The sequence below is a fragment of the Phoca vitulina genome, unplaced genomic scaffold (assembly GCF_004348235.1).
Source record: "Phoca vitulina isolate PV1807 unplaced genomic scaffold, GSC_HSeal_1.0 scaffold18, whole genome shotgun sequence".
NCBI classification, from domain to species: Eukaryota; Metazoa; Chordata; class Mammalia; order Carnivora; family Phocidae; genus Phoca; species Phoca vitulina.
The window spans coordinates 34,581,243-34,606,019 of record NW_022589721.1 but is presented as its reverse complement, the minus strand read 5'-3'; the positions used below and the strand labels follow the sequence as shown (position 1 = coordinate 34,606,019).

Here is a 24,777-nt window from a genome sequence, read left to right as displayed (position 1 = left end):
CCAAGACGTGCGCTAGGTCCTCCTGGATGGACAGGGGACCTCCTCTGAGCCCATGTGCAGGCGCTGGACTGCTGGGGTGGGGCCTGGCCGTCCCTTCCAGACAGGACTGGGGGAGCCCCTGAGGACAGCCCCAGGGCAGCAAGCAAGCCCAGCCAACAGCCCAAGGGGGTCTGGCCGGGACCAGATGGGAGCAGAGCAGCTCTGGGGGCACCGGGCCCTGCAGGCCTGCTCCCCAGCAATAAAGTCGAGTTTTGGGGAGGGAAACCGCGTGGGTGGGTCTGCATTTCCCTTACAAACTCCATTCAAACGCCCTCAGGGGCTCGGGATGCACCCCCTCCTGGCACCCCGCGCCGTGGCTCTGGGGGAGCCGTCCACAAGGGCCGGGGGTACGGCGGAGAGGACAGCCGCCCTCCACAATTCAGGGGCGTTCCTCAACAGGGGTGCTCGCAGGCGGCCAGCCTGCCAGAGCGGCGCGCCCGGGGCGTCGACAGGGCCCCGCGGGTCTCCGGGTACCTGCCCGCCGCACCCGCGGGCGCGCCCCCCGCCGCCGCCCTCCGGTGGGGGCGGGGCCGGGGCGGGGAGGGGCCGGCGGCGCGTTTAAACCCTGGCGGCGGGGCGCACCGGCCAAGCAGCGAGCCAGGGACTAAGCAGCCGAGAGCCGGGCGCGCCGTGCAGGCAGGTGGGACACGCAGGCCAGGCCAGGCCCGGGAGCGAAACCGAAACTCCTCCGAGGGCACCGGGGCCTGGGTCCGGGAAGGCTGGGGCGGGGGGCGCGCGTGGGGGCGCGACGCGCCAGTGGAGCGGCCTGAGCTCTGGGCTCGGGCTGGGCCGTTCTTCCAGCCGGGCCGCTGACCTCCCTACAGCCCTGGTGGGCGAGGGTCCAGGTTACTAGCACGGACGTGGGAGATGCCGCCTGCGGGGATCCTCCCCGACCCAGCGGTTTCCCGGCAGGGCTGGTGTGCCGCTCCGGGCGGGGTCCGGCAGGTCAGGTTCCTGGCCGGGGCGGGGCGTGGGGCACCTTGTGGGGCGGGGCGTGGGGAGGGGGTGCGGACACTAGGGGCAGGAGTGAGTCGGGCGCCTACGGTGGTGGGCGGTGCGAGGTAATCAGGCTGACAAATTGAGGGCGAGTGCTGCTCCTGGCTGGGGCCCCGGCCAATTGGGGTGCTACCTGCTGTCGGGGATGGGTGGGCACAGGCAAGATCCTCCGGAGGCAGGGTCGGGAGGGGCTCTGCCTTCCCTGTACCCTCCTGTCATGCCGAGCTTCTGTGGCCACTGGTCTCTGCCCCACGGAGGTGGGTGGATCCTGCTGCAGTTGCCCACAGTCGGGCAAAGGCCAAGATTGCTGCCTCCCTCTGTGGCCGGAGGCAGCCTGGCCTCCTCCTTCTGTCCTGATGTGGCTCAGGTGGACCGCCAGCCAGCCCTCGCCCCACTCCCATCCCAGGCTGGAGAGGGGGCTGACCTTCAGGGGTATTGACAAATGGCGGCCCACACCCAAGGAATGCAGACTCACCCTCCTCGGGAATTGTCTTCCCCCCCTTGTTGCCTGGGGGCCACCTGAGATGGGGCCACTCCAGGGAAGCCACAGGAAGAGTCCTCCCCCCTCTCAGATTCCCTTTTCTTTCCCGGAAAATCTGCTCAGCCTCTCTCCCCCAGCCCCAAGGCCACTAGCCTCTTGGGTCACACACCATGCCCACATCTGCTGGTGGCCACCTCTCTGGGATACCCATCTTTTGGCTTCTGTGACATTGGGCTTGCCTGGGCCTCCCACCCTTGAAACCCCTCCCTTTCCCACTCCCCAGGCCCTGGACACCAGTCACATGCCCTGGTCTGTCTCTCCCCAGCTCCACACCCCCCTGTCCAGCCGCCTTCCCAAGGTCCCCAACGCAGACTCAAGTACCCACTCCCGGGATCCTCCTCATGCCCCACCTGGGCAGACTCCAGAGAGACTCAGACCAGGCTCAAGGTCACTGTCAGCCAAACGGGGGCACAGGGACTCCCTGGCCTTGGCCTTCACTTCCTGCTCTCCTGCTCCCTCAGACACCCAGCCCCCTCCCTCCCACCATGAATCCCTTTGTGCAGGAAACTGGAGCCTCCGGTTCGGCCGAGCGCATACTGGCTCTAGTTTTCCCATCTAGTGCCTGCCTGGCACTGCCCCCCACCCCCCCAGCACAGCCTGTCTGGCTCCGGGCTGGCTGCCCATGTCCAGGCCAAGGGCCACCCACGGCCCTGCTCACTTGGCTGCTCCTGTCCCCGCCGTGGCCCAGAACACACTTCTGTCCCTCTGCTGGGTAGTGAGGTGCCTCTCTTCTCTCCCCACCCTTGTCCCCTGCCAAGGGAAGGCGCACTGTTCTCACTACCCCACAGCCCTGTTACCTGGAGCTCCTGCTGGGACTGGGGCAGGGCTGGGTGCGGGCCGCGCGGGGCTCCCCTGGGCTCATAGGCCCTCTGAAGGCCGTCCTGGAACGAGGCACACTTTACAAACGTGCCAGTCATCGGTGCCGCTGGGCAGCAAAGCTTGCGTCCAGGTCGGGTCCCAGAAGCAGAATCTGACAGCAGGAGTGTTAGGAGTGGGCTCAGGACGGCCCCTGCGGAAGGAAGCCGGGGCGGTGGGGGGGAGGACAGGAGCCAGCTGGCCTGTAATGCAGCCTCACCACCGGGAGGAGGTCAGGGTGGCCTCGCACCCACCACCGGCACTCAGGGCACCAATGGGCTTCTCGTCCTGGGGAAGCCGCAGGACAAGGGCCTCCTTTCTCTGCTCTGCCCCTCATTCCCCGGACCGTCCCCACTGCATGTGTGCTGGGCTCAGTGCCCCCCTCAGGTGACAACACTGTGCGTTGGCCACTAGAACCAGGTGTGGGCCTCTGGGGCCCAGCCGCCGCCCTCACCCCGGCACAGACCCCACGTCCTCCTCGTGGTCAGGTCACTCCTCTTCTGGCCTCTTGGTCCGGGACACAAGGAGCCATGGCCCTCAGTGCAGTGGGACTGTCCCTGACAGAAGCCGTCATCCTCTGGAACTGACCCCGGAGCCACAGGGACGGGGAGTGGGGTCATTGGAGGGATGGTGGGGGGCCACGTCTGCTTCCATCGCTTGGCTCCTGGACCCATGTGGTCCATCTACGGGGGACAGGTGCGTCACATTTTAGGTAGTACACCCCCTCCCGGGGGATGGGGCCACCTGGGAGCTGGTGCTGCAGCTCGCCCCTCTCACGACGGCGCTGCCCCAGCCTGCCCTGCAGAGACCAGAGCCTCTTCACTGGCCACTTTGAAGCCCCAGGTGCCCACATGGGCTTTAGATGCCCAGCTGGTCCCTCACAGCCGTTTGTGATCGTCTTCTGAAGCTTGGTTGCTTAGCAACACCCCCCAATTCCACTGTGTGCTCCGTTATGAGCCCCCTTCTCAAATGCCTGATGCTACGCTCGCTTAGGTGAGAAAGCTGGTGGGTCGAGGCCCTTCCTGGAGCCCAGCACCCGTGGCCAGCCAGGTGGCAGCTACCCTCCAAAGCCCCACTCAGTTTCTGCCTGGTCCTGGCACCGCCTGTCTGAGCTTCTGAGCAGCACATAGCTCCTGGGGTCCAGAGGCTCAGGCCCCACATCTGTGTATGGGAAGGGAAGGGGACAGGATTTCGCCCACCCCAGGGGTTTGCAGAAGGGTCCCAAGCCAAGTCGAGGGACTGAGCCAGTGCAGCCCTAGGAAGGGCAAGGCAGTTCCTGAGGGGACAGAAGTGGGGGCCATCTGCCCGCAGCCCTCCTTAAGTCCCGGATGGGGTCTGGGCAGCACCTGGAAGCGTCCACCCTACCAGATCTGTGTGTCTGCTGGGCCATGCTGCCCCCCGCACTGCCCTGGCCACTGAGGCTTTCCCGTGGAGGTCTCAGCTGCCCACCCCCTCGATCACTTGCTGCCCCCACCCTGCTCCAGGGCTGGAGGCGGTGGAGAGGGCAGGAACAGGGAAGGTGGTCTCAAGCGACACCACAGGTCCTTGCAAGCTGTGAGGCTGAGGGGTGCTTGGAGGCCATAGGCACCAACGTGAGGTGGGCGGGCATGATGAGGACCCCTGGTGGGGCCAGCAGGGGCAAGAGAAGGTGTGAGGGATTCAGGGCTCCGGCTGGACAGAGTGCTTGAAGCAGAACCTGAGCACGAGCAGTTGTGGGGGTGCCGCGGAGTCTGGGGCTCCTCAGGAGGCAGCCGGGCACGTGGTTCCAGGACCCCAGGGCAGGCTGGGCTTCTGATGCAGATTTGGGGGACTGAGGGCAGTGTGAGGGGCTCCCTGGTTTCATGGGTAAGTCACCAGCGAGAAGGCCGCGCAGCCGTGACCCAGAGGCGGGGTAGTCAGATCCAAAGTGCATTTGTTGAGTTTGGCAGCCAGAGTCCAAGGTCACCTTAGCCAGAGCCGTGGAGTGGGGATGCGCGTGCGCCTGAGCCTTGTCCCAAGGCCTGCGTGCGATGCGGGCCGAGAGCTGGTCGGGAGGCCAGGGCAGGCGTGGTCAGGCTCCCGAGCTGAGGGCCAGCACCAGCAGGGAATGAAGTGTGGTTCTGCGGAAACCGGGTGTGGGCCGGCTCACGGGGCGGAGGAGAGAGGGAGGGCATGGCTCCCTGAGCTGTCGCAACATTACCATAACCTGGGCGGCTTCGCACAACAAACTCCTCTCACAGTTCACGGGGCCAGAGTCCAGGGTCTGCTTCTGCGCGGGGAAGTGGTCCTGCACGGGTGCTCCCCTCCGCCTCTGTCTTCCCGTAGAGACACCAGTGTCAGGGATTAGGGCCCTCCCTGCTCTGTGACCGCAACTGAGTTACAGATGCAAAGACCCTATTTCCAGGGTCATAGGTCCTGGAGGCTAGGACTCAGACATCTCTTCTGGGGGGACATGATTGAACCCCACCGGAAGGGGATGGGTGTGGGTGAAGGGGGTTAGTGCGCAGGTGTGATAGGGGATGGGAGGTGGGGTACTTAGGCCCGCAGCTCAGAGAATTGGGGCACACAGCTGTCTGCTGAGAGGGGACAGCTATGGGGCGCTGGGACTCTGAGCCAGCTGACCAGAGCCCAGTGCCTGGCCTTCCCCACGGCTCCTGCAAGACCAGCTCACAAGCACTGAGTCTTTGCTCTCTTCAGCCTCCGAGGCCAGGTGTGGGCACAGAGAGGACATAACCGAGAGAGCAAAGGGGTTGGGGAGTGGGGGCAGGGAGGACACCGAGTCAGACCGAGGCAGGAGACTCTGGGGGGTTCCTGCCTGGAGCCCACTGGGGGTCTGGGAAGGAACAGAGGCCAGAGCAAAGGCTCCAGGGTGGGGTGGGGGGGTTGGAGGAGGTGACTGGAAGGGGGAAGGGCACTGGTGTCCCTGAACCCAAGGGGTGGCAGGATAAGGAAAGAGCTCTGGGGAGCAGAGGGGAGGCCTGTGAGGCTGGAAGGTGTAAATTAGAGGCGGAGGATGAAGGTGGGTGGGGCCACAGGCCGGGTGGCACGGGGCTGCCCCCACCTGGAGCGTGCAGGCCCCTCCAGGCCCGGCCCACACCAGGACCCTGAGGGTGTTGGGCTGGGACGGGGGCCACAGGATGGCCCACAGGAGAAAACAGAGCCCACACATCCTGGAGGCTACCCTGTTGGCCTGAGGTCCCTCGTGGTCCCTCCTGGGACCCCACGGGGCAAGGCAATGGACCTCACTTGGATGCTGATCCCCGTCCCCCAGGCTGATTCCGGGCTTGGGGCTGACCCCTGACTGTTCCCCTCCTGCCTGCCTAACAGAGCCTTTCTCCCCCCGCAGGGAGCAAACACAGTGGGCCTTGGGGGAGTGAATTCTGCACAACCAGCCAAGCATGATGAATGGCCACACCTCTCCTCCTCTTGATGTCCTGGCCACCAACGGCACTGAGCTGACCACCGTCCCCAAGACCGTGAAGGCCATGCTGGGAGCCAGCACCCCCTCCGGGCCCCAGTCCAAGAGCATCGCTGGGGTATATGTGGAAGCCTCCTGCCAGGCTCAGAGTCTCTACACGGCCATGAAGCAGGGCCTCCTGTCTGGTGAGCTTGGGCTGGCTCTGCTGGAGGCCCAGGCCGCCACCGGGGGCCTTGTGGACCCCACGCAGGGCCACTTCCTCTCTGTGTCTGAGGCCGTGCGGCAGGGCCTGGTAGGCCTGGAGCTAAAGGAGAGGCTCCTGGCTGCTGAGCGGGCCGTCACTGGGTACCCCGATCCCTACGGTGGCGGGAAGCTGGCACTCTTCCAGGCCATCAGGAAGGAGGTGCTGGAGAGAGCACTGGGGTACAGCTGGCTAGAGGCCCAGCTGGCCACTGGGGGCCTGGTGGATCCCGTTCAGGGTGTGCGAGTGGCCCCAGAGCTGGCCTGCCAGCAGGGCCTCCTGGACCAGGAGACGTGGCGTGGCCTGGCAGAGGGCGAGCCCAGCTCCGGTGCCCCTGGCTTCCTGGACCCCAACACAGGCGAGTGGCTGTCCTACCGTGGGCTGCTGGGCAGGTGCGTGAGAGCCCCCAGTACAGGGCTGGCTCTGCTGCCCCTCAAGACCACTTTCCAGACCCTGAGTGGGGCAGTGAGCTTGGCAGAGCTGCTGGAGGTGGGGGTCCTGGATGGGGAGACTGCCCAGGGCCTTCAGGAGGGCAAGCTGGTGGCGTCAGATGTGAGCACACGGGCCGCCGTGAAGCGCTACCTGCAGGGCACGGGCGGCGTGGCAGGGGTTGTCCTGCTGCCCGCGGGCCACAAGAAGAGCTTCTTCCAGGCCATCACCGAGCACCTGCTCCCGATGGGCACGGCCCTCCCGCTCCTGGAGGCTCAGGCCGCCACCTGCACGCTGGTGGATCCAGCCACCGGCCGGCGCCTAGGGGTGGATGAGGCCGTCAGGGCAGGCCTGCTCGGCCCGGAGCTGCACAGGCAGCTGCTGGTGGCCGAGCAGGCGGTGACGGGGTACGATGACCCCTTCAGCAGAGGGCGAGTCTCCCTCTTCCAGGCCATGAAGAAGGAGCTGGTGGACAGGCCTCTGGCGCTGCGACTCCTGGATGCCCAGCTGGCCACAGGTGGGCCAGTGTGTCCAGCCCGCAGGCTCCGGCTGCCCCTGGAGGCCGCCCTGCACCTTGGATGCCTGGACGAAGAGACGTGGCAGTGTGTCTCCCGGGCCACTGGCTTCTCAGACCCCAGCACACAGGGGAGCCTTGGCTATGGGCAGCTGATGGCCCGCTGTGTCACCGACCCAGAGACAGGGCTGGCCTTCCTTCCTCTCTCAGACGGGGCCCTCGGAGGGGAGCCACAAGGACCCCCATTCATTGACCACAGCACCCGGCAGGCCTTAAGTGAGGCCACGGCCACCATTTCCGTGGGCAAGTTCCAGGGCCGGCCCGTGTCACTCTGGGAGCTGCTCTTCTCCGAGCCCATCTCCGCAGAGCAGAGGGCGGCACTGGCCCAGCGACACCAGGAGGGCGCCATCTCGTTGGAGGAGCTGGCGGCGGTGCTGAGGGCCACCCTGGAGCAGGCTGCAGCCACGGCCAGGACCACCTTTGCTGGGCTCAGGGGGCCCGTGACGCCAGATGAGCTGTTGAAAGCAGAGATCATTGACCAGGACGTGTACGAGCAGCTGAAGCGAGGACAGACCACAGCCCAGGAAGTGGGCAGGCTGGACTCGGTCCAGAGGTACCTGCAGGGCACCGGCTGCATCGCGGGCGTGCTGCTGACCAGCTCCCGGGAGCGGCTCAGTATCTACGAGGCTCGCGCGAAGGGGCTTCTCAGGCCCGGCACGGCACTCATCCTCCTGGAGGCACAGGTGGCCACGGGCTTCATCCTTAACCCAAAGGAAAACAAGACGTACTCTGTAGAGGAGGCACTGAGGGCCGGCCTCATCGGGCCCGATGTGTTTGCAAAGCTGCTGTCGGCCGAGCGCGCCGTCACCGGCTACAAGGACCCCTACACCGGGGAGCAGATCTCCCTCTTCCAGGCCATGAAGAAGGACCTCGTCGTCCGCGACCACGGCATCCGCCTGCTGGAGGCCCAGATCGCCACGGGCGGCATCATCGACCCCGTGCACAGCCACCGCGTGCCCGTGGACGTGGCCTACCAGCGCGGCTACTTCGACGAGGAGATGAGCCGCGTCCTGGCGGACCCGAGTGACGACACCAAGGGCTTCTTCGACCCCAACACGCACGAGAACCTCACGTACCTGCAGCTGCTGGAGCGCTGTGTGGAGGACCCCGAGACGGGCCTGCGCCTGCTGGCCCTCGGCCGCTCACAGCCCGAGCTGGTGGATGGCGCCACCCGACGGGCCTTCCAGAGCCTGCTGCTGTCTGTGAGGTATGGGCGGTTCCGGGGACAGAGGGTTTCCGCGTGGGAGCTGGTCAACTCAGAGTGCTTCAGCGAGGAGCAGCGGAGGCAGGTCCTGCGGGACTACCGACAGCACAGGGTGTCGCTGGCACAGGCGGCCCAGCTGCTGGGGAGAGCAGTGGGGAGGTGGGTGGACATCACGCTGCCCATGCTCCGGGGCCGAGTCACAGCCTACCAGCTCTGGGAGGCCCAAATCATTGACCAGGAGCTGCTGGACCGGGTGCTGGAGGGGGCAGTGAGCCCCGAGGCCCTCCTGCGCGTGGACAGCGTCCAGCGGGCCCTGCGTGGCTCGGGTGCTGTGGGCGGCGTGCTCCTGCAGCCCTCCAGCCGGCGGCTCAGCCTCTACCAGGCCATGAAGCAGAAGCTGCTGGGGCCGGGCGCGGCGCTAGCCCTGCTGGAGGCTCAGGCGGCCACTGCGGCCATTGTTGACCCCCACGGTCTGGAGACCCTGTCCGTGGATGAGGCCGTGCGCAGGAGGCTGGTGGGCCCAGAGCTGTACGGCAGGCTGAGGCAGGCGGAGGACGCGGTCAGCGGCTTCAGAGACCCCTTCTCTGGGGAGCGGGTATCCCTGTTCCAGGCCATGAAGAAGGGCCTTGTCCCTGCAGAGCAGGCTGCCCGCCTCCTGGATGCCCAGGTGGCCACAGGAGGGGTCATTGACCCCACAGGCCACCATCGCCTCCCCATGCCCGTGGCCACCCAGCGTGGCTACCTCGACCAGGAGATGGCGATCGCCTTGTCCAGCTCCTCCAAGACCTTCCCCACGCTAGATGGCCGGGGACGCACCAGCTATGCCCAGCTCCTGGACCAGTGTGTGAGGGACGAGGCCTCTGGGCTCTACTTCCTGCCCCTGCCAGAAAATGCTGCCGCTGTCCCCACTGACGAGCAGGTCCAGGAGACCCTGCGGGCTGTGCCGGGGGCTGAGGACGGCACGTCCCTCTGGGAGCTCCTGAGCTCTTGCCGCTTCACTGACGAGCAGCGGAAGAGCCTCTTGGAGGACTTCAGGGCAGGGCAGACTACCACGCAGCAGCTTCAGGAAACGGTGCAGAAGCGGGTGCGTGAGGCAGAGCTCCTGGCACAGGCTCGTGTCACGGTGCCCGGCCCAAGGGGGGAGGTTCCTGCCGTCTGGCTGCTGGATGCTGGCATCATCACCCAGGAGACCCTGGCGGCGCTGGCTCAGGGCACACAGTCACCTGCCGAGGTTGCTGAGCAGCCCGCCGTGAAGGCCTGCCTGTGGGGTACGGGCTGCGTAGCCGGCGTGCTGTTGCAGCCATCGGGGGCCAAGGTCAGCATCAGCCAGGCCATGAGGGACGGCCTCTTGCCTGAGGGCCTGGGGCGAAGGCTGCTGGAGGCCCAAGTGGCGTCTGGCTCCCTCATTGACCCCCTGAGCAACCTGAGGCTATCTGTGGAAGGTGCCATCAAGGCCGGCCTGGTGGCTGGGGCCCTGCATGAGCAGCTCCGGCAAGCCGAGAGGGCCGTAACCTGGCACACTGACCCCTATTCAGGAGGCGCCCTCTCACTGTGGCAGGCCATGGAGAAGGGGCTGGTGCCCCAAAGGGAGGGCCTCCCCCTCCTACAGGTGCAATTGGCCACAGGGGGCGCAGTGGACCCTGTCCACGGGGTGCACCTGCCTGAGGCAGCAGCCTGCAGACTTGGCCTCCTGGACAAGCAGGTCAGCCAGGTGCTAACCTCAATGGCCGAGGACAGTAAGTTCTTCTTCGACCCCAGTGCACAGGACAAGGTGACGTACAACCAGCTCAAGGAGCGCTGTGTCCTGGACACTGACACTGGCCTGTGGCTGCTTCCACTTGCCCAGGACAGGGTGCTTAAGGTGGACGAGCACACGCTGGTGGCCCTGAGGGCCATGAAGGTGCCTGTTGGCACTGGGAGGTTCAAAGGTCTCAACGTGTCACTGTGGGACCTGCTCCACTCAGAGTACGTCGACATCCACAAACGGCGGGAGCTGGTGGCGCTCTGCCAGTCCGGGAGGGCCACCGCCCTGCGGCACGTGGCTGTGGCCATCACCGCCCTGGTTGAGACCTCAGAGAGACAGCCCTCGCAGGCCACCTTTAGAGGACTCCGGAAGCTAGTGTCGGCCAGTGACTTGTTTAGGTCCCGGCTGATTGACAAGGAGACGCTGGATGCGCTGAATCAGGGCAGAAGAACAGTGCAGGAGGTGATGGAGAGGAGCAGCATCAGGTGGCACCTGGAGGGAGGCAACTTCATTGCTGGGGTCCTCATCCAGGGCACAAAGGAGAAGATGAGCATCTACCAGGCCATGTGGAAGGGCGTCCTGCGGCCCGGCACGGCCCTGGTCCTGCTGGAGGCGCAGGCGGCCACCGGCTTCGTCATCGACCCCGTGCGCAACCAGAGGCTGTCCGTGGAGGAGGCGGTGGCCGCGGGCCTGGTGGGCGGCGAGATCCAGGAGAAGCTGCTGTCGGCCGAGCGCGCCGTCACCGGCTACAAGGACCCCTACACCGGGGAGCAGATCTCCCTCTTCCAGGCCATGAAGAAGGACCTCGTCGTCCGCGACCACGGCATCCGCCTGCTGGAGGCCCAGATCGCCACGGGCGGCATCATCGACCCCGTGCACAGCCACCGCGTGCCCGTGGACGTGGCCTACCAGCGCGGCTACTTCGACGAGGAGATGAGCCGCGTCCTGGCGGACCCGAGCGACGACACCAAGGGCTTCTTCGACCCCAACACACACGAGAACCTCACGTACCTGCAGCTGCTGGAGCGCTGTGTGGAGGACCCCGAGACGGGGCTCTACCTGCTACAAATTGTGAAGAAAGGAGAAACCTACATTTATATTGATGAAGCCTCAAGGCAGCTTCTGCAGTCCCAAACTACGACCATGCACGTGGGGAGGTTCGCCAGTCAGAAGGTCTCCCTTTGGGACCTACTGTCGTCTCAGTACTTCACAGAAGAAAGGAAACGGGAGCTCATCCATGAGTACAGAGCCCGGAATGCGTCCCTAGAGCAGCTGTTGGGGGTCATCACTGCTATGGTGGAAGAAACAGAGGAGCGATACCAAGGCATGAAGGTGGCAGCCATCCGTGGAGAGGTGACAGCTGCAGAGTTGTTCAACTCTGGAGTCATTGATAAAAGGACCCTGGATGCCCTGTCCCGGGAGAGATCAGGGGGGCAGGATCTCAGCAGGTTGGCGCGCGTGAGACCCTATCTGGAGGGTACTGGCTGCATTGCGGGGGTGACTGTACCTTCTACCCAAGAGGTGATGAGCTTCTACGAGGCCAGCAGGAAAGGACTCATCCCCATGGGGTTTGCGGCTCAGCTGCTGGAGGCCCAGGCAGCCACGGGATTCATGCTGGATCCCTGCAGCCAGAAGAGGCTCTCCGTGCAGCATGCCGTGGCTGAGGGCCTGGTGGGTGAGGAACTGCAGGCAAGGCTTCTGGAAGCCGAGAAGGCCGCCCTAGGCTACACGGACCCAGCCACGGGAGACACGATCTCACTGTTCCAGGCCATGCAGAGGAGGTACGTCGGAAGAGAGGAAGCGCTGAGACTGCTAGAGGTGCAGGTGGCCACGGGGGGCATCATCGACCCCCTGCACCACCACCGGCTCCCGCTGGACGTGGCCTACACACGGGGCTGTCTGCACCAGGACACATACCCACTCGTTGCAGATCAGAAGCACATGAACAAAAGGTATGTGGATCCAAACACTCAGGAGAGGGTCACATACCAACAGCTACAGGAGAGGAGCCACAAAGAAGCAGGGACAGATTGGGCTCTCTTCCTGGTAGTCAGGGACCACCAAACCTCTGCCTATGTTGACGAGGCAACAAGGAGGGCCTTAGAAGCCGAGCAGGTGCAGGTCCCGGTGGGAAGGTACAAGGACCAGAGGACATCAGTGTGGGAGCTGCTCAACTCTGAGTACGTGACCCAAGAGATAAAAGTCCAGTTGATCAGTGACTATAAAATACATGTGACCCAGGCATTGGAAAAGGTAGTAAACATTATTTTAGAACTAATAGATGAGAAAGAAAAAAGCAAGAAGCAACTATGGTTCCCAGGGATCCGAAAACAAATCACGGCTTCAGAACTCATCGATGCAAAAATCATCAGCAAGGAGGTGATGGGTGACCTGGCCCAGGGCACCAAGACCCTGCAGGAGGTGACGGAGATGGACTCGGTCAAGCGCTACCTGCAGGGCACGGGCTGCATCGCGGGCGTGCTGGTGCCCGCCAAGGACGAGCCCGGGCGGCAGGAGAAGATGAGCATCTACCAGGCCATGTGGAAGGGCGTCCTGCGGCCCGGCACGGCCCTGGTCCTGCTGGAGGCGCAGGCGGCCACCGGCTTCGTCATCGACCCCGTGCGCAACCAGAGGCTGTCCGTGGAGGAGGCGGTGGCCGYGGGCYTGGTGGGCGGCGAGATCCAGGAGAAGCTGCTGTCGGCCGAGCGCGCCGTCACCGGCTACAAGGACCCCTACACCGGGGAGCAGATCTCCCTCTTCCAGGCCATGAAGAAGGACCTCGTCGTCCGCGACCACGGCATCCGCCTGCTGGAGGCCCAGATCGCCACGGGCGGCATCATCGACCCCGTGCACAGCCACCGCGTGCCCGTGGACGTGGCCTACCAGCGCGGCTACTTCGACGAGGAGATGAGCCGCGTCCTGGCGGACCCGAGCGACGACACCAAGGGCTTCTTCGACCCCAACACGCACGAGAACCTCACGTACGTGGAGCTTCTCCAGAGAGCTACTGTCGACCCAGAGACGGGCCTCTTATTTCTTTCCGTTATTTGAGCAGAATGGCCTTTCTTGGTGTTGTTGCTTCGTTTTCTAAAAACATATTGCTGTATTTCAGCAATCTCAGAAAGTCCGATGATTTTAGTAATCTATACTACTTGTTATAAGTATACATATTTCTGGAGACAAACCAGTAATTTCCATTTTCCTTCTAGTGTTTTCACTTTTCCCATGTTGTGCTAAAATGAGTGTATGCTCTCAAGATATTCATATGTACATCTCCAGGAAGTTTTACTTGTCAAATTTTAGTCTTTGTGTATCTCAGTGATGGATATTAGGTGACCTTTTCTGGTAAACTTTGTTGCAGTTAGCGCTAAGAAGCCTTTCCTTTGTTTTTTGTTTTTGTTTTGGCGTATTCCACTGAATAGTATACATCTGATTGTTGTTTTCTTTTTTTATTGAATGTACTCTCATACATTTGAAAGATATGCTTCTGCTTGTGGACTAACTCATTTCCTATCAGTCAGTGGTCTGCGGCTCTTTGGGGTCCCTCTTGGTGTCCGTGCTTCCCACTCTGTGGTCAGTGAGGGTCTGAATCTGTCTTAGAGCAGTCTGTTACATATGTCCCCTCACAGGGGTGTGACTGGCATGTTTTGGAGCCATATCCTTCATAATTTACAGAGAAATATTCATGTTTATAAACAAAAGTTTCTTCTTTTCAGATTGAGTGTTCAGATGTTTTAAATGTAGAGATAAGAAAGTAAACAATAAAAAAAACATGTCACACACGTAGGGCAACAGGTCTTGGAGCATGACCCCTGGAAGATCCTAGAACTTCAGTCCTTAATTAAAGGGTGTCTTGTTGGGACATGGGGCCCGTCCTTCCTGGTCTCCCTGTTCACTACAGAGAGAGTTGTGAGCCGCTGAGGGACATTTCGGTGTGCCTCCTGCTGCTAGATGGCAGCCGGGACACAGGGAGCAGGCTGCTGCCAAGGCCCTGGCGAGCAACGTGGGTCATACAGGGATGACAGCAGTGGGGATGGTGAAGGGGTCAGACGCCATCTCTGGCAACATCTGGGGAAAAGAGAGGTGTCCCTGTGGACTCTGATACAGCAGTGGGGCTGAAGACCACTGAACTGAGACGGAGTAGGAGTTCAGGGCTGGGGTTCGAGTTTGAGAGAAGGCACGTGTGTGTACCACTTTTCTCCCTAGAAAGAGACGATGAAGGATGGGGGAGGAAATGAGCAAGTGCGAGAGAGTGAGATCATGGGAAGGCAGTGGGGGTTGTGGGGTAAAGGGAGATTTTAAGCAAGAATTCTAGAGCGTGTCTCTCGTTGACATGGCCAGAGGATGTGATGAGGGGCCTCCTGAAGAGAAAGGGGCTGCATGTGAGTAGGGTAGGGTTCCCTGCTTTGGCCTCCTCTGTGTCACCGGAAAGGGAAGAAATGGCCATTTCGGAGTGTGGGACAGTAAACGCGTGCAAAAGAATAGAAAGAACAGAGCTGCGAGCAGTGGGAGGTTTGTGATCATGAATTAAAGTCACTGGGTCAGCCTGCTATTATCACTTCAGTGACCGTCCCACGTGTTCCTTGGGGGAGGGGATGCTCCACCCCAGGCCTTCCCCCAGACCTTCGGGTCCAAGCCCCTGGAGACTGAACGGGGTCTGGGGCTGGGTTCGGGGTTTGCGTAGCATGAGTGTGGTGGGGAGGCGGTGCAGGAAGAACCTGCAGCTCCAAGAGCTGGGCAGGGACCTTTCCCGGAGCCCCTGACCCGGTCCCACGCAGGTCGCAGAGCGCCCAGGGAGGATCCGACGTACCCGGGTCCAGGCCGGCGCCGAAAGCCCTGAGGTCGGTTCGCTGGAGTCAGGCTGGTGGCGGGGACTGCTCTCCCTGCAGCCGACAGCGGAGGCGTCCCGCGGGAGCGGGGCGCCTGGCTCCCAGCAGGACCTCCGGGGGCGGGCGCTAGACGGGATAGGCGGGGCCCCGACCGGGGCGGACTCCGTGGGGCGGGGCCTTAGTCAGGGACAGGGAGGGCTTCAGGCAGGGAGAGAGACTCATAAGGGATGGGGCTCGCGAGTGGGGGTTCTGCCCGGGCGAGCCCTCGGGTGGGGCGTGGCCGTAGGCGGGGTGGGCGGGGCCCTCGTCGTCGGGCGGGACAGGGCGTGGCTTTGCCAGGGAGTGGGCGGGGCCCGGGCTGGGCGCGGCACGGGGTCTGCCCTCCGCCGGGATTCTCCATTAGGGCTTTGGCCCGAAGCCGCGGCTTCGGAGGGGCGGGCGGCTTCTACCCCCCGGCCGGCCGCGCGCCCTCGCCTCCCAATTCCAGGAGCAGGGTGGGGGCTCGAGGCGGCGGCCGGCGGCTCCGCTCCCGCCTGGACGTCTGGGCGCTGGGCCAGGGCAGGCGGCGGCGGCGGCGGCGTGGGGCCGCGGATACCACGGAGGGCGGCGGCCTGGGCCGGCTGAGCCATGGCGGCCCCGGAGCCGGCTCCGAGGCGGGGCCGGGAGCGGGAGCGGGAGGATGAGAGCGAGGACGAGAGCGACATCCTGGAGGAGAGCCCGTGCGGCCGCTGGCAGAAGCGGCGAGAGCAGGTGGGCACGGCCGGGCGGGGGGGGGGGGGGGGGACGGAGAGGGTGGTCGCCGCCCACCTCTGGCGGAGGGGCGGAGGAGGCCACGCGGGGCCATGGGCAAGCCAGGAGGCCAAAAATCTCTCCGCGGCCTCGCGCAGGCAGCCCCCCTAATTGGCCGGCCCTTGGACCCCTTTGGCCTGGTCCCCACGCCCTGCTGAGGGACCCCCAGTTCCCTAGGGTCCAGTCTCCTCCCAGGATCACCTCCCCATGCCTCTGCGACCAGACCAGCTGCTAGCCCCATGAAGACCATCCTGAATCCCTTGAAACCTGCTCCAAAGCCCCTCAGCCCAGCCCTTGGATACCACTACTTGGCTAGTAGAGGCCCACCCTCCTCCAGGCCCCCAGAGGGGGTCAGGGCCAGCATCCCATGCTTGCTCTCCCCTCCAAGGATGTGGGTAGAGACCAAGCCCCCACTCTGTCTCCTGACACGTACCAGCACACTCATATCCCCCACCCCCACTGCCAGGTGAACCAGGGGAACATGCCAGGGGTCCAGAGCACCTTCCTGGCCATGGACACAGAGGAGGGGGTGGAGGTGGTGTGGAATGAGTTGCACTTCGGGGATAGGAAGGCCTTCGCGGCCCATGAGGTGAGGCCTCCCACCCCTTGAGCGACCGCGCCCCACCCCCCCCCCACCACCCGGTGACCGCACCCCCCTTCCCAGGAGAAGATCCAGACCATGTTTGAGCAGCTGGTGCTGGTAGACCACCCCAACATTGTCAAGCTGCACAAATACTGGCTGGATGCCTCAGAAGCCCGGGCGCGGGTGAGCCATGGGCACAGGTCCACCACAGGGTGGGACGTGGCCACAGCGGGGGTGGGGGTGGGGGTGGTGGCAGGGACCCACCTGCAGTTGGCGGAGCCCGTCCGCCCCGCAGGTCATCTTCATCACAGAGTACGTGTCATCGGGCAGCCTCAAGCAATTCCTCAAAAAGACCAAGAAAAACCACAAGGCCATGAACGCGCGGGTATGGGGAGTGGGCTGGGGCTGCATTGGGGATGTGGGTGAGGGGCAGCTCTGGGAACAGGACTGGGCTGGGGCCGGGTCAGGGATGCGAGGTGGGGGTGTAGGGTGGGCACCACAGGCCCAGCCGCCTCTCCACACCGGTCCGATGGAGTCTGTCCACCACCAGGCCTGGAAGCGCTGGTGCACGCAGATCCTGTCTGCACTCAGGTGAGGGCCTGGGCTTGCCCTTGCCACGCCCCTATGCCCTCAGTGCCCCCTGACCTGACTACACCTACTCTCCTTCCCTCCTTCAGCTTTCTACACGCCTGCAGTCCCCCCATCATCCACGGGAACCTGACCAGTGATACCATCTTCATACAGCACAACGGCCTCATCAAGATTGGCTCTGGTGCTGGCAGGCTTGGAGGGGGGTTGGCGGGGCGGGGGGGGGGCTGCCGGAAACCGTGGGCAGAGGACACCCAACGCCCCATCACATTGACGCCTACTCTTTCTCCCTGTGGTGGCCGGTGCAGTGTGGCACCGCATCTTCTCCAATGGTGCGTGGGGACTCAAGGGGGGTGGAGGGCGCGGACAGGTCCAGTCTGCTCATCCTCTGCACTCTCCACAGCGCTCCCAGACGATCTGCGAAGCCCGATCCGTGCCGAGCGTGAGGAGCTACGGAACCTGCACTTTTTCCCGCCAGAGTATGGTGGTGAGTCCTGAGTCCGGGAGCCTCTGCTGTTGCTGCCTCTTCCCTATCCAGCCTGACTTGCTGTCCCCCTTTTAGAGGTTGCTGATGGCACTGCTGTGGACATCTTCTCCTTTGGGATGTGTGCACTGGAGGTACTAGCCCAATGGCCTCATGGCCTTCCAGCTAGCTCACCCTGCATCTCTTCTCCATGCCTGACCTGGCCCTGCCTCCTAGATGGCTGTGCTGGAGATCCAAGCCAATGGGGACACCCGGGTCACAGAAGAGGCCATAACTCGTGCCAGGCACTCACTGAGCGACCCCAACATGCGGGTAAGCAGCTGGCCTTGCCCCTCCCGGCTGGCTCTCAGGAGTCCCAGGTAGGGCCAGTGTGGTGCAGGGACGGGCCCAGAGGTGCAGCGGCTCAGTGCCGTGGAGGGGTGTGCCAGCCGCACTGCCCCGAGGCCTACCCACAAGGAGGGCCTTACCCATGGTGCATGTTGGGTTTCAGGCCTGCAGGCCTTAAGTGACTTTCTAAGGAAGGAGAGGCCAGAGAGATACTCCATCTGTGAGCACTAGTGTTATGCTTGTTTTGGAGACGAGAAAGAGGTTTGGAGAGGCAGTGTTCCACTCCACGTCCCTGCCTTTAAGCTCCAGGAAGCCAGCTAGAGGCGGCGTGGCCCCAGCTTATGTCGGGGGCGTGGTGGGGAGGAGGCAAAGGGAGTGTGGGATGGAGGCTGTGTCCACAGTCTCTCTAGGCTATCTGGCTTGATCACGTGGCCTCTGGGGATCAGGGTCAGAAGTGATGGGGACTGGATGGGGCTGGTGAGAAGTGAAGCCAGAATAGACGTGAGGGGCAGCAGAGGACATGTATGTGGGGTGGGGTATGGACCCATCAGGTCATCTCCGGAGCTGGGCCTGAGCTGAGGCAACCAAAAGAGGAGCAGTCTGTGGGTAGGCGGGTTTATGCTGGGCTACACGGACCTCCAGGAGCCTGGGCTGATCTGCTGGCCCTCTGCCCAGCACCCCTCCTCCCCCTGCCGGGACCGCAGGGCAGGGCTTCAGTCCTCCCTCCACAGTGCAGGCTTCATCTGTGAACTGCGGATGACGACAGTGATCCCCTACGATTTCTGTGAGGGTTACAGGAAGTAGAGAATGGCAGGTTCTGGGCCCAGGGCCTGATTGTCCTACTTGTAGAATCAGGTCCCAGCTTGGCTGCTAACAGTATACTTCTCCCTACGCCCGTTCCTGCAAGAGGACTCTCGTAAGGACTGGACCCTAGGGGTCTGGGGACTTCAGGGGCCTCCTCTCCTCACACTGCACCCACTTCGGCCTCTCCTCTCCACGCCCCCAGGAGTTCATCCTCTCCTGCCTGGCCCGGGACCCCAGCCATCGGCCCTCTGCCCACAACCTCCTCTTCCACCGCGTGCTCTTCGAAGTGCACTCGCTGAAGCTCCTGGCAGCTCACTGCTTCATCCAGCACCAATGTGAGGGGCCCGTGGTCTGGGGGCGGGCCAAGGGCCTGGGGGCGGGGTGTGAAAGGGCCCCCTTCAGGACCCTGAGTGCTCCTGCGGCCTGCAGACCTCATGCCTGAGAACGTGGTGGAGGAAAAAACCAAGGCAGTGGACCTGCACGCAGTCCTGGCAGAGATCCCCCGGCCGCCCCGGCCCCCGCTGCAGTGGCGGTGAGCGAGGGCTGCCCAGAGGCCTCTCCTCTCCACATGGCCAGCCCCCACCCAGTCCTGCCCCACTGGTGGGGCGGGCCGGCTGGCCCCCCTCATGTGCTTCTCACACCTGTGCCAGGTACTCGGAGGTCTCTTGCTTGGAGCTCGACAAATTCCTGGAGGATGTCAGGTGAGAGCTGCCGTGAGTTTGGGGAACCGGTGGCTACCAGGCCTGAGCCCCTAGCCACCCCAGTGTATCCTCAGGAATGGGATCTACCCGCTGATGAACTTTGCGGCGGCTCGGCCCCTGGGGCTGCCCCGTGTGCTGGTCCCACCCCCTGAGGAGGCCCAGAAGGCCAAGACCCCGACGCCAGAACCTTTTGACTCGGAGACCAGAAAGGTGAGCCCCTGCTCCTGCTGCACCGTGCCCATCTGCGGGCCTGTCCGTAGCCCAGAGGGGTCTCTTGCCAGGGGCTTTGAGTGCCCCCCAGCGCAGCACTCCTCCAGGCTGCCAGAAACAGGTCCTGGCTGACCCTGATGGGGGCATAGGAGATGGTAGGACAAGCTAAGATACCCCCCTTCTCAGAGGCTCCTTGCCCCCTGCAGACCCCTCCCCCATCCCTTGCTGCCCGACCCCCAGCCCTGCCCTCATCGTGCTGTGCTCCAAGCAGCCTTCATCGGAGAATCTCATCTGCCCCAGGCCTCTCTCATCTCCCACCCTTGGCTGATTCCCTGACGTTCGTGTCCTGGTGTCTCCTCCAGGGCCTCCCAGACATTGTGTTTCCCCCAATCTCTCCTCCTGTAAGGCTCCCTCCTGGCCAGGGGCCTGCCCTGATCAGCCTCAGCCCCTCTGTCCCTTTCCACGTCCATGCCTACTGGGTTCCAGAGGCTCTGGCTTTGGCCTTGGGTATGTCTCTGTGGTCTCCACCCCGATCTAGGCCACCCCCCTTTCCTACCTGGATGGTGAACCAGCCCCCAACCTAGCCTCCTTCCTCCTGGCTTCCCTCCACGGTGCAGCCAGGATTCATGTCCTAACAGCCAAAGCTGCCCACAGGGATGGTGGAGGTCCTCAGCTGCCCCCCAGGTGTTCTGAGGCCTGGCGCTGTTGGCGTCCCATGCCTCTGCCCCTTTTCCCGCTGACCCCTCCCTTCCACCACTTCTCACAGCTCTCTCCTTGTTCAGGTCTTCTCCCCACCTGTGAAAACTCTGTTTATCCTTCAGTGCCCAGACTCAGTGTCTACTCTTCTGGAAGTTTTCCTTAACTTGCCAGGCTGCTGGTAGTGAATGTGCTTCTTAGGCTCTCCTTAGAGACTTACCCCCATTTCTGGTCCTTACCGTTCCTTCTGCCCCCTGAGGCGGCCTCTGCTCTTACTGCTCAGCTGCTGAGGTCCAGCCTGTGTGGGTGACCTTGGTCAATCCCTATCCCCAGGTGATCCAGATGCAGTGCAACCTGGAGAGGAGCGAGGACAAGGCCCGCTGGCATGTGAGCAGGGCAGGGGTTGGGGCCCACAGAGGAGCAAGGGAGGGGAAGCAGTGGGGGGGCTGGGGGACTCTGGGAGCCAACCATGCCCCCCTACCTCCGCAGCTTACTCTGCTTCTGGTGCTGGAGGACCGGCTGCACCGGCAGCTCACTTATGACCTGCTCCCAAGTAGGCCAGGCGGGGACCCAGGCAGGGACGGGTGCGGGTGTGGGCCCAGGCGGTGGCCTCACATGTCTGTCCTGCCCCTGCCCGTGCCCCTGCTGCAGCCGACAGTGCCCAGGACCTTGCCACCGAGCTGGTACACTATGGCTTCGTTCACGAGGTGTGTGGGCTGACCCAGCCGAGCTGCGAGGGGGACACAGCAGAGTCTGCGCCCCTGTCACCCCATGCCTCCCTCCCACCCTGCAGGATGACCGGACCAAGCTGGCTGCCTTCCTGGAAAGCACCTTCCTCAAGTACCTCGGAGCTCAGCCGTGACCTTGCACCCCAGCCCCCAGGGACCAGCCCTGGCCACCCACATGGGAAAGCTCAGCATTGGCCCAGGGCTCAGGGGACCAGGGGCTGACCTCTGCTTACATGCTTGGGGCTGATGACCAAATGCCTGCTAGTGAGGAACTTCTGCCTTCCACAGCTTTCAAGGAGGCCCTGGAGTGGGGCCGGGGGTGGGTGGGTTTGGGGTCCATCAGGGGGTGAAGGAGCCTGGGTTGGGGGTCAGGGGAGTAGTTAGGCCCCACATGTCCTTAGGATCAGGATTCCCCCACCTAGCAGCTTCCACAACTCGCAGTCCCTTCCCATATCGTCCATTTCCTGGCCAAGAGTTCTCCCCCACCCCAAGATACCTGGTCAGTGATTGAGCCTTCAGCATGGGGGAGGCTGCCCTGCAGGGAGCCAGAGTGTGGGGGTGGGGGATCAGTCCTGGACAGATGCGTGCCCAGGGCAATGCTCCAGACCCTGTTGGAACCGCAGCCGCACACCGGGAACCCCCACGTTAAGCCAGTGGTAGCATACCTGCAGGCGGCAGACACGATGCTGGGCACTAGGCAGGGCCACGGCCGGGCAGGGGAAGCACATGGCAGAGGTGCTTCAAGAGTCCCCAGCCTGACACGGCTCCTGCGCAGCCCTCCAGCCCCTGCCCAGTGCACGCCCATCTTGGAGCCCTCTGCTGACTTTCCACTGCTCTGGGACAGGGACCTGCCACCCCCTCTGCAGACTGTTCTGGCCCCTGCAGCCCTCTCCATAGGGCTGTTTTCTCTCCCACATTCCTGGGCCTGGAGGGGTTGGGTTTAGGCATCCTCCTTGCTCCTCGATGTGCCTCCTCTCAAATTCACCACCCCCCATGTAACTGCCCCTTCTGTGGCAGCTGCCTCCCAAGTCCTGAGGATATCAGCCCCTGACTCCCTGTCTCTCCCACTCAACTCCCTCCCACCCCTCACTGCCCTAGCCTCTTTTCTCCTGGACCACCTCCCCTCCATCTTCAAATTGAGTTAAACGTTCTTCAGCATTTTAAATTGCATGTATAAACTTAGTGCATTCAGGTTTCTTTTGAAGTATTTCTATTGTCAAACCAGGAAAGCTCACCACTGTGTTACTTCTCTTGTTGCTATAAGAATTTACCACAAACTTAGTGGCTTAAAACACCACAAATTTATTGTAGTTCTGCAGGTCAAAAATCTGGTACATGTCTCACCAGACTAAACTCAAGGTGTTAGCAAGGCTGCATTTCTTTCTGGAGGTTCTAGGTGAGCCTAGAACTATTTCCTAGGTTTCCATATTCTGCTCCTTCAGGTTGTTGGCCTGCAGGTGTCAGGCATGGCATGGGCACAGGGCACTGGCCAAGAATTAATTTCCTTGCAACAGTAGGGCCAAGATCCCCATCTTCTTGCCTGCTATAAACTGAAGGTCATTTTTGGCTTCTACAGGCACCGCCATTCTTTGGCTCATGTACTCATCCTCTATCTGCAAAGCCAACAGCAGCCGGTAGAGTCTTTCTCATGAACCATCTGTGGTTTTCTGCAGCCAGGAAAGCTTCATGTAATTAGGTTGGGTCCACCTGAATAATCCGTCGCAAGTTCCTTAATCATATCTACAAAATCCCTTTTGCCATATAAAGTAACATTCACAGGTTCTGGGGGTTAGGGCATGGACATCCTGGAGAGAGGGTATCATTTTTCCACCTACTACATTACGCTAACCAAAAACCAAAACAAAATTACCAAGATGTATCAAATAAATTAAATGTACAAACATAATGAATCTCAAGTTGTCTTAAATATCCCAATACTCTACAAAGTTACTCTTTCAACTTAAAATAACAAATCTGCAATAACATACAAGTCTAGCTGGAAATCCTGATGCTATTTTAAACAATTTGAGTGTCAAATGCATAACAGATTGTACCCATGATTAAACTGAACTCAAAAGTATCAATACAATCATTGCTTCGTTTAATCATGCTTATGTTGAGGTTTTCATTTTAACTTTTATCTTTTCAAAGTTATATACATATCATTTTAAAAGTAGAATGGGTTTTTTTAGAGCCAACAATAAATGATCAATGCAGTCTCCAGCTCTTGATCCTTCCCAGATTTAACCCTTAGCTATTTCTTCAGGCATGTAAAATCCATTTTTCACAAACCACACATGCTTTTACTGCTTTTTATTGGTTTTTCTGCATCAGGTGTCCCCTGGGTGTCCTTGGAGAAGGGGGGGGGGTCACTGGCCTCAGTTTCCTGACCCAGCATCATCCCAGTGTGGTGTGTATTATTACAGCTTCATTACTGCAGGTCTTAGCAGAGAACAAGGTGTCCTAGGGTTTTATTTGCTTTCTTGCACAACTTTTTGTTTTGCCTGGAGTTAATAATTGCCTTTCTTTTTTGTTTGCTTAGTTTTCTATACATGTATTAATTCATTCTTAGATTCTCCTGCAGAAGTGTGAACCTCTCAATACTTGAGATTCATTGCACAATTGACTGCTCAGTTTCATCTTTCCCAGAGCCCCCACTATAACAGCTCTCTGCCCCAAGCTGCTTATTTTTGGGCCTGTGGCCCAGCTGTCAGCACGAGTTCCTCCTTCACCAGCATCCTGGAGCACCTCCTTTCTCCTTTTACTCGATCCCTCGCTTTCCTCTTCCTTCATTCACCCTTTGTTTGAGGAAGAACATCCTCTAAGTTTCCTGAGAGAGGGTGCATGGGAAGTTATGGAGTCTGCCTATTTGTCCTTAGTCTACTCTTATATCTGCTTGTTAGTGTAGCTAGGCACAAAAGTTTGCTTAAGTTGAAAACTATTTCTTCCCAGGATTTTGAAGGTATCATGTGATTTTCTTCTAGTCCCAAGACTTCCCATGCCTTTCTGAATTCTAACCTTTTGTGATTTCCCTCCCTCTCTCTTCCTCTTCCTCTCCCTCTCTCCCTCCCTCCCTTTGGAAATGATGTTTCTGGATTAAAAAACTTCTCTTTCATCTATTGTCCAGAGATCCCAACCCTTCAGTTCTAGGAAATTTTCTTTGTTTGGGGCATTTTTTGTTGGTTTTGTTTTTTGTTTCTGTGGGGTTTTTTTTGTTTGTTTTTGCTTATTTTCCCCTCTCCTTATTTCGTGGAACTTTTATTATTTAGATGTTGGAATTATCTTTTGAGAGGCACAATATGCAGTAGTTAAGGGCATAGGCTCTGGGCCATTCTGCTGCTTCCTGCTGTGTGATATTGTGCCCCTACTTCCTCGTCTGTAAAAATGGGATAATAACAGTACCCACTCCATGGAATTGTTGTAAAGATCACGCAGGTAACGTTTGTAAGGTAATGAGAACAGTGCCCAGCACACAAGCACTCTGAATCCCTTATATATCACTGTCAAATTTCATAGGGGAAGCTGCTACCAGAAAGTGGTGCTTGTGCCCCTACCCCCTGCAGTGGTGATGGCAAGTCCCAGCCCATTCACCACTTCATCCGTCCCCCTCTGTTATGGAGACTGGTGAGGTACCAGACCAGTTCTAAGCACTAGAGAATACTGCTCAGTGTGATTGATTATATTTTCTCTTCTCTACCTATCAGGCTTTGTTTTATACATTCTGGAAGATTTCAACTGTATCTTTCAACCCTCCATTAATTGTTCATTTTCCTTTATTTTTAATTCATAAGCACTCTTTCTCATTTGCTGAATGTTCTTTCTTTATGGCCTCTTGTTCTTGATTTTGGTCTTCTTTTAAGTTTTTATCTTACTTCCAGATAGTTGAAATATAGTGTTTTATTAGTTTCAGGTGTGCAACATATTGTTTTGACTTTGGATGCAACATCCTCTCTAATATCTCTGAGGATATGGTTTTAGCTTTTCTTCTTGCTTTATTGTCTTCTGAGTCCCTTTCCCT

At 60.8% G+C, this 24,777-nt stretch overlaps 2 protein-coding genes across 5 annotated transcripts; both read left to right on the top strand.

Moving 5' to 3' along the window:
* Positions 1 to 621: 621 nt before the first annotated feature.
* On the top strand, positions 622 to 13,635 carry LOC116639543 (epiplakin-like). Of its 2 annotated transcripts, none has more exons than XM_032416049.1 (2): positions 622 to 679; positions 5,757 to 13,635. In XM_032416049.1, the coding sequence occupies exon 2, from the start codon at positions 5,809 to 5,811 to the stop codon at positions 13,069 to 13,071; it is 7,263 nt and encodes a 2,420-aa protein (XP_032271940.1). In that variant the 5' UTR covers positions 622 to 679; positions 5,757 to 5,808; the 3' UTR covers positions 13,072 to 13,635. The 2 variants fall into 2 exon arrangements, with proteins under 2 accessions (XP_032271940.1, XP_032271941.1); XM_032416050.1 differs by lacking the exon at positions 622 to 679 and adding an exon at positions 898 to 984.
* Positions 13,636 to 15,225: 1,590 nt separating this feature from the next.
* Positions 15,226 to 23,091, top strand: NRBP2 (nuclear receptor binding protein 2). 3 transcript variants are annotated; one of them, XM_032415975.1, is made up of 18 exons: positions 15,227 to 15,599; positions 16,105 to 16,227; positions 16,303 to 16,404; positions 16,517 to 16,606; positions 16,772 to 16,812; positions 16,899 to 16,993; positions 17,118 to 17,141; positions 17,213 to 17,296; positions 17,372 to 17,427; positions 17,510 to 17,605; positions 18,627 to 18,759; positions 18,854 to 18,956; positions 19,075 to 19,125; positions 19,200 to 19,335; positions 20,365 to 20,418; positions 20,521 to 20,584; positions 20,683 to 20,738; positions 20,825 to 23,090. In XM_032415975.1, exons 1-18 carry the CDS (start codon positions 15,477 to 15,479, stop codon positions 20,891 to 20,893), a joined length of 1,500 nt encoding a protein of 499 aa, XP_032271866.1. In that variant the 5' UTR covers positions 15,227 to 15,476; the 3' UTR covers positions 20,894 to 23,090. The 3 variants fall into 3 exon arrangements, with proteins under 3 accessions (XP_032271867.1, XP_032271866.1, XP_032271868.1); XM_032415976.1 differs by lacking the exon at positions 16,517 to 16,606 and having other exon boundaries at positions 15,226 to 15,599; positions 20,825 to 23,091; XM_032415977.1 differs by lacking the exon at positions 16,105 to 16,227.
* The last annotated feature ends 1,686 nt before the right edge of the window (positions 23,092 to 24,777 follow it).